We start from the raw sequence: 8513 nt of genomic DNA, 5'->3' as shown, positions 1-8513 counted from the left end.
AAGGTCACCTCACATCAGGGTCACTTCAGGTCAGGGTCTTTTGATGGGTCTTGTGATGGGTCAGGTGTGGGTGTGACAACTGAGGATCTTGTGGGTCTTGTGATGGGTCAAATGTGGGTCATTAGTGATAGTCTTGTGATGGGGAGGTCACGTCACGTGAGGATCATTGGGAGGTGAAGTGCTGGTGCAGGGATTGCGTAATTGGTTGAGAGTGCTGTCTCTGGTGGGCTGTGCTGTTGATTTGAATTCTGAGGGGTTCGTAGACTGGTTGTAAGTCAATGTGTCGGTTGATGGAATTGGTTGTGGAGTGCAAGGCTTCGATAAATTCATGAGCCTGGCAGGTGGTAGCATGGCTGATGATTCTTATATTGCTTCAATTGAACTGGTGCTGTTTAGTGTCAGTGTGGGTAGTGATTAGGGATTTATGATCGTGGCATTTGACTGCCAGCTGGTGTTCATGGATACTGGTTTTCAATTGGTGTGATGTTTATCCTACGTAGAATTAGTTGCAATTGCTACAGTTGATTTTGTAAATCACATTGTTTCTTTCATCGTTCTGTATCTTATATTTGGTTCTAGATAATTCCTGGTGGAGTGTGGCTGTGGGTTTGTGGGCTCTTGCTATTCCTAGAGGTTGGAGAATTCTGGCTGTCATTTCCGACACCCTTTTTGTGTATGGTAGGGTTAGTTTTTGCGTGGTGGTTGGCTAGTGCATTGTGGTGCTTTGGTGCATTGTGGTCTGGGTGCTGTGTGTCAGAATACGATGTTTTTCGGATAGCCATTGCGGAGAAGGACGTCAAGCAGCCGTTTCTCTTCTGCTTTTCTTAGGGTTGTGGTGCTGCAGCGTGTCCTAGCCCTTCTGAAGAGAGTTGGGACAAAGCCTCCTTTGTGTCCGGTGGGTAGTTGGTTGCAAAGCTGATGATCTGGTCTATGTGAGTGAGTTTGCGGTAGTTGCAGGTCTCCAGCTCTCTGTTGTCTAGTATCCTTATGTTGATGTCAAGGAATGGAAGTCTTTTGTCTGTTTTCTCTTCACATGTATGGGAGATGAAAATATAGCCTCTTCATATAACATGATGAGGCTGGAGCAAACCTGAGATAGGCCCCACAGGAGTGATTTAAAGCTTTAATTGAACTTTATATTATTTCACAATACGGATGTATTATTTGTAATCTGCTGAATTGTGTAATATCAAATTGCAAAGTAGGTAGTTCTATGTATATTTGGAACATGAGTATTGTAACCGTGGGAAAAGAGGAACTGAAAGTAACAGATGGATAGAGGTTTCAGATGTACACGGGTATATATGGAAACTGCTGGTCAGCACAAAAGAACAAGGAGTAATGTAAGTAATGCTGTGTTCCAAATTACTAGAAAAATAAACCTTTGAATCTTAAAGTAAGAATTATTGTTTTTGTGTTGCTGTCTCTTGTCTTTTTTTAATTGGGTTTTTTCACGACACGTGAATTTGATTCTGGGAAATATATTATTGAGTAGGTGGTATATTACTTCAATTTGGAAGTGTTTGATGATGACAAAGGTGTCATTGACATAGCATGTTCAGAATTTTGGTTGGATGGTGGGTAGAGCTATGGATTGGTCTTGTTAATGACTCGAATCCATAGCTCTACCTACCTGACGTGACTTACCCATCACAAGACCCATCATAAGACTCTCACTGGTGACCCACACCTGATCCATCACAAGACCCATAAGACCCTCACTTGACACACCCACACCTGATTCATCACAAGACCCTAACCTGAGGTCATCCTCACCTGACATGATGTCACCATCACAAGATCTACTGACCACACAAAGCCCTTATAAGCAGAACACTGACATCCCCTAAATTCTGCTGAAGATATTATCTAGCCTGGTAATGAAATGTTCGGAAACCAAGCCACAAGCTCGGAGAATGAACCTCCACCCTCAACATACGTAGATACATAAATATTGAAAGTCTATATGTTTTATCTTTCTCTCTTTTCCAGAACGTATTATTAAAAAGAATACCTGGGTTGTGACAAAATCCAATGATGACCATTCTTATGCAATTAAAAATATTTCTCCAACTTCGGTACAAGCTGAAAGAAATATTTCTAAGGATTTTTACTTGGATGATATACAAACTGACGAGGACAAGTTGAACAGTAGTCTCCTATCTTCAGAATCCACTTTTATGCCTGTTGCTTCAGTGCTCTCTCCAATGTCTCCCACTTCAGCAGAACTGAAACTTCATGGAATTGGCATCGATGTAGAGGATGTTGAAGATCTGGGGGATACTGATTTGGAATTTACAAAATATCTTAATATGCAAAACAAACAAAAGCAGAAAAATGCTTCTGTGGTTTTGGAAAAGTATACCCACAAGTCAGCAGACCTGGTAAAAACTCAAAATGAAGATCAAGAGGAGGATATTTTCCCCATTGTTTCTTCTTTAGTGAACACTGATATTCAACTTGATGATGTTAGCAGTTATCAAGTGTCCCCTGAAGACAATGTAAAGTTCAGTAACTTAAAGCAGTCATCCTCACCAGAAGAGAATGTTATCAAATATGTTTCTGTTGCTAATTCTCTAGAACTGTCCACCGATGCATCAGTTACTGTAACCCAGAAGAAAGATGAACTTGTAGAAATGAATAAAGCTGCCACCAAACTTCAGGCCTGTTGGAGAGGATTTTATACAAGAACATTCCAATCCAGAGTCAGGGAAGCACGCTATGAAATTCGACTAAACAGAATGCAAGAACATATCGTTCATTTAACTGAAGAAGTTGAAAAGTAAGTAGGAAGTCAAGTAAACTGAAATAATAGGATAGAAGTAATTTATAGTTGGGGTAGTAGTTTCATTTTCTTCAGTTGGTAAGCTCCTCTTTGTTCTCCAGACGAGAGAACAAATTGTTCACCATCTTTATAAAATGAAGTATTCTTTCAAAAATATTCATTTGTTAGCATAATCAAGGGAGAAAAAATTATTTCAGTGTCTCTAGCAAACAGAAATTAAGTTGTATTGTTATTAAACTGATGAAGTTGACAAATTTAATCAATAAACTGATGTAAATACATTTCTTCCCCCCAAACTCCATTCTTTGCTAGAATCTATTCTTACTGCAATACAGGTAGTCCTCGACTTACAATCACTTGGTTAATGACCATTTGAAATTACAACAGCACTAAAAAAAAGTGTCTTATGATCATTTTTCACACTTATGACTGTTGTAGCATCCCCATGGTCACATGATCAAAATTGACACTTGGCAACTGCCATGTATTTATGACGGTTGCAGTGTCCTGGAGTTATGTGACTACCTTTTACCACTTTCTGATAAGAAAAGTCATTGGGGGAGCCAGATTCACTTAACAATCATTTACTAACTTTACAACTTCAGTAATTCACTTAACTGTGGCAAGAAAAGTGGTAAAATGGGACAAAACTCACTTAACAATTGTCTTGCCTAGCAACAGAAATTTGCGGCTCAATTATGGTCGTAAGTCAAGGACTACCTATAAATAATTGTATTGCAGCAAAGGTGGTGATCAAAGTAGTAACATTTTTATAGCTTGATATATATGTATATATGAAAATCATTTGCAGGTTAAAAAAAGAAAAAAATGAAGAGATGCTTCAAAGACTTGTGCAAGAGGAAGCTGTCAAATTTCTTTGGGATCAGGTAAAGTTAGTTTTCCTAAATATTCATTTCTATGAATAAAGACTAAGACATTCTCCTGAAACCTTGCTGTGTTGACATGTTTGAATATTGTTGTTAGTTGCGAAGTCGTGCCCGACCCATTGCGGCCCCATGGATAATGTTCCTCCAGGCCTTCCTGTCCTCTACCATCCTCTGGAGTCCATTTAAGCTCACGCCTACTGCTTCAGTGATTCCATCCAGCCACCTCATTCTCTGTCGTCCTCTTCTTCTATTGCCCTCATTCTTTCCCAGCATTAGGCTCTTCTCCAGTGAGTCCTTCCTTCTCGTTAGGTGGGCAAAGTACTTGAGTTTTAACTTCAGGATCTGGCCTTCTAAAGAACAGCCAGGGTTGATCTCATCTAGGACTGACCGGTTTGATCGCCTTGCAATCCAGGGGACTCGCAGGAGTCTTCTCCAGCACCATAGTTTAAAGGCCTCAATTCTTTTGCGCTCAGCCTTTCTTATGGTCCAACTTTCACAGCCATACATTGCAAGTGGGAAAACCATGGCTTTGACTATACATACTTTTGTTGGCAGGGTGATGTCTCTGCTTTTTAAGTTTGAATATTAGTAGCTCGGATTGATAGTTGGGCTGTTGGTTTGATCTCCGAGCTTGGTGATTTGGCTGCAAACGTTTTATTTTCATCTGGGGGGATATCTTCAGTGTGCTTTGAATTGTGCTCATCTGTCATCATGGTCGCAGAAGTCATTATGCAGAAAATTGAAGAAGTTGTACTTCCACAAATAAATCCCAAGCTATGGGTATGTTACGTGGATGACACCTTTGTGATAATCAACCGCAACCAGGTCAACCAAACCTACCAAAGAATCAACAATGTCTTCACAGACATCTGATTTACAATAGAAACCGAGAATAAAAACAAACTGCCATTCCTAGATGTCTGGCTATCAAAAGACACTATCTCTCATGTCCGTCCACAAAGACTCAAGGACACAAGTTTGATCTAACCGGGACCACAGTTATAACCCAAGTGAAATCAAGGGGAGAAAGAGAATTCCTCGAAGCCTGGTTCTCCACCAATAAATCAATAAACAGACACATTGACATTGACCCAATCTACCAACCACTAAGAATGAAAGAACTACTTCAATCCCAAAGGAAGCATTTAAAACAAACAGGCACCCCACCACACAGCAACAAAAATCACAATTCCCTCACAAGAAACCGGACCATGTCTCAACAACAGCCAGCCAGCCAAACAACCCGAAACCAGACCATGACTCAGAGGCAACCAACTGAACAAACACCATTTGCATCACACAGACGATACTTAAACACCAAAAGCTATGGCCCAGCAACAACAACCAGCCAATCAAACAGCCTGAAACCAGATTATGGCTCAGAAACATCCGGACAAATAACACCCACACCAATTTACATCACACAAAAAGGTATTTAAAGGCCAGTGCTCTGACAGATGAGCACAATTCAAAGCACACTGAAGATGTCCCCCCAAATGGAGACGAAACGTTTGCAGCCAAATCGCCAAGCTCAAGAGATCAAACCAACAGCCCAACCTTGCTGTGTTTTACAGTTGACCCAATTACCTTTCTCATGTGAAATGAGATAATTATGCGATTACGTATGAAATTACAGTATATATTATAATCTTTTATTTTTGTGGTTTATATAGGTTAAATCTATCCAGGAATGGCAGCTTTCAGTAAACCAACACCTAACTAATATCTGGGAAAAAGCTACTCCTGCACTTGGCATTCTGGGTCCACATGAATTATTCATACAGTCATCTAGACCAAATCAAGAACCTTCTATTGATAGTTCAACTTGGTTAGGTTCATCTTCTGAAATGTGTCATCAGAAATGTTTACAGGCATATCCTGATTCAGGTTTCCATTCCTGTGTATCAGACCAAAATACCCTTAATGAGTTGCAGAACTCTGAAAAACATTTGACAGAAACAAATGAAGGCTTTCTAGGAAATTCTCTGCAAACAGTCAAGCCCTGTGAAGATTCTCTTTCAGGAAGTCTTTCTGATGCTGAGATCCCAGTTGACCACAAGGACTATTGTAAAGAGAGTTTGAACAACGACCAGAACAATACTCTTCTCCAAGAATATTTAAAAACAGTTGAAGAACTAGATGATTCTGATGAAAAGATAAATTGCAGCAATAGAACAGAAAGTTGTAAGACCCATACAGCTGTTTCATCAGAAGAAAAGGATATTTTATGCAGTGCTGTTTTAGTCTCTCAGGATGTGCTTCCATTAGCAGAAGAAGGAATTGATGCATTCGATCTAAATGATAAAATGGCAGAAAAAATGACAAACTGTGATTCTTCATTGCAGACACTTTCTGTTAGGCTATCTGTATAGCAAGTATAAATCTACAGAAAAAAATGTAAAAGCCACGTTAACATTTTATGTTGGACCCATTTCTATGCATTTTGGAGACCCTGGGTCCCTTTGCTTTTAAAAATGGCTTGTTAACAGCTTTGTTAATCATCTAACGTTAAACTTACACTCTATTAATTTATATCAAGATAGGTTCAAATAGACATCGTAAGTTACATTTCATGTGGTTTGATTGTAACAGATTTTTTATGAAATATAATTTTGAAGACTCTTAAGTACTTTCTATATTGCTGTTATCATAGCTGAACTATTCGTTTTTTCCAAGGAAACAAAACATGCATCCTTGTAATATTCAAAGAAAGAAATATAAATATTTAATTTTACAAATAAGGGTAGTTCGCAAAACTTTATATTTGAAGGCACAAACATAGCACCTATCTGCAACCCCTTAAAGCAGATTTCAGGTTAAGGCATTGATGACAAGTGTTAGTTTTGCATCCCTACATGATCTGAAACATTTTTGCCTTCCAATCTGAAATGCTATTAGTCCCAATGCTCACACAACATACAGTTAATAATATAAGCAAGATAGTGATTGTCTGAAAATGTGTGCTGATACACAGGTACTAAGTTGTAAGTTTGGAAATTTTGGAAATCTTGCTCCATGTACAAATCATTTTGTTTAACAGTACAAGACAATTTACACACCAATACTCCAAACATTTTTTCTACAAATGTAACTGTTGAATTCCACACAGCCTAGTCCAACCTGTTATCACAGAGGACTATTTTTATGAAGTCATTTTTTTTGTTTCATTGGCTGGGACAGTGGAAAATTAAAAAAAAAATGCAACAAAACCAGTCTGAAGAGGAAGGAGAAGAATCAACCTTTTACACTATGTTCTCATAATGATAGGAATAATTTGCCTATTTTGCCTAGGTCAGAATGTGTATAAAAACAGTACATACTCAATTTTATACTGTACCTAAATAACAAAAATGAGTGGGTTTTCTTAAATAATAGATCAGCATTATATGGCCATGGCTGCTAAAACTATCCAGAATAATTGTTTAATAACATTACCTGCTTGATAGATTGCTAAGACATAGAAGCAAGTGGTCGTGTTTTTCTAGATGCTTACGGAGGATTGGCTGCTAAATATATTGCCCTACTTTAATATAAATTAACAATATTCTGGCATTCATGGAGAATGCCTACATTCTACCGCTTCACCATATAATGATAAAGAAAGCAACAATTCTTCTTTACAGACTCCACTGTTTCTATCAATAAATGCTTTGTATGTTTTCTTTACTAATAACTTAATAGTTATTGTCAATAATAAATATTTTTCTATTCATAAATTCCAGACTATTTAAAAGTTGTCACTTTCCCCCCAGTATTACTTAAATATATAGACAAGTATATATTGTTCTTGGCTTAATGAGTCATTTGCAAATATTGCATTGAGAAATTATTTTGCCAAATACAGGAACAGGTTTGTTGTGTCAAATTTAACTTCAACTTGGTGCTCTGTTTTGGAATTCAAGAGTTTATGTTTCCAATCTTAAATTAGAAAACAAAAGTAGAAAAAAATGTTTTAACTGAAACATTGCTTAAGAGATCTTGAATTTTATCACAACTATCTATATTTCAGTCATTCATATACCATTTCTTAAAAAATCCATTGTAAAGTGTTACAGAATGCCTGTACTGTATGTATACAATATATACATGCTCAATATGTACATGTTCTAGTATATATTGGTCATAGTGCTATAAAATTAATCTCTGTGCTAAAGCAGCATAAAACCAATGCACTGTTTAAATTTGTTATAGAGACAAATAGTTAACAGTTTATTCTCTTCGTAGGGAGAAATCTAAAAATACCATTTTTAAAGTATTACAGATACATTCTTTAGAAAATACTAATTAAACATGTACTTAAATATACTTTTCATCTCTTGTTTCTGTTGAACTTCATATCTGTCTTTATAAAGCTCAGTATTTGTATTAGTTATAAACAGTATGTTCGTGTACACTTACATTGTAGCTGGCTTAGTATTATTTGTCTTTCATATAGAAATGGCTAGGGCTCCATAGTTGGAGTTTTGGACAGTGCAAAAAAATGGTTCAATTAAGCAAAATTATTCATTTTGTGTTGGAATAAATACAGGATATTTTTTTTTCTGTTGTGAGTAAAAAATTGTGAAGTTAAGAGGAATGCATTGTGATTGTGAGGAAATTGCTTCCTGTGTTTTGATGTAGGTATTGATACTTAGGTATATATTGCTGCAATACATTTTAAAAAAATAATGAAAAAACCTACATCTTTTGCAAGTGCTAAAAGAGTTCATGAGTCCAATTTTCAAAGAAGCTTCCAAATGATCATATTGTGTTTATTTATAACAGTGGAGCTTCAAAAGCCACATACACAAAGCCTTTGTTTATTCGTTATTAATGTGTAAAATCAAAAATTTAACACTCAT

At 37.0% G+C, this 8513-nt stretch overlaps 1 protein-coding gene across 1 annotated transcript in view; it reads left to right on the top strand.

The window, feature by feature from the left end:
* The window catches only part of CEP97 (centrosomal protein 97), a 29115-nt gene extending 22730 nt beyond the window's left edge, over positions 1-6385 (top strand). Inside the window, exons 9-11 of the mRNA XM_015813211.1 lie at positions 1993-2782; positions 3597-3672; positions 5346-6385. Coding sequence (XP_015668697.1) covers positions 1993-2782; positions 3597-3672; positions 5346-6044 — 1565 coding nt within the window. The 3' untranslated portion in view covers positions 6045-6385. The remainder of the gene's footprint in view (positions 1-1992; positions 2783-3596; positions 3673-5345) is intronic.
* The last annotated feature ends 2128 nt before the right edge of the window (positions 6386-8513 follow it).

The sequence above is a fragment of the Protobothrops mucrosquamatus genome, unplaced genomic scaffold (genome assembly GCF_001527695.2).
Source record: "Protobothrops mucrosquamatus isolate PMUCROS unplaced genomic scaffold, P.Mucros_1.0 scaffold_68, whole genome shotgun sequence".
NCBI lineage: Eukaryota > Metazoa > Chordata > Lepidosauria > Squamata > Viperidae > Protobothrops > Protobothrops mucrosquamatus.
This window is presented reverse-complemented; position numbering and strand designations above follow the sequence as displayed.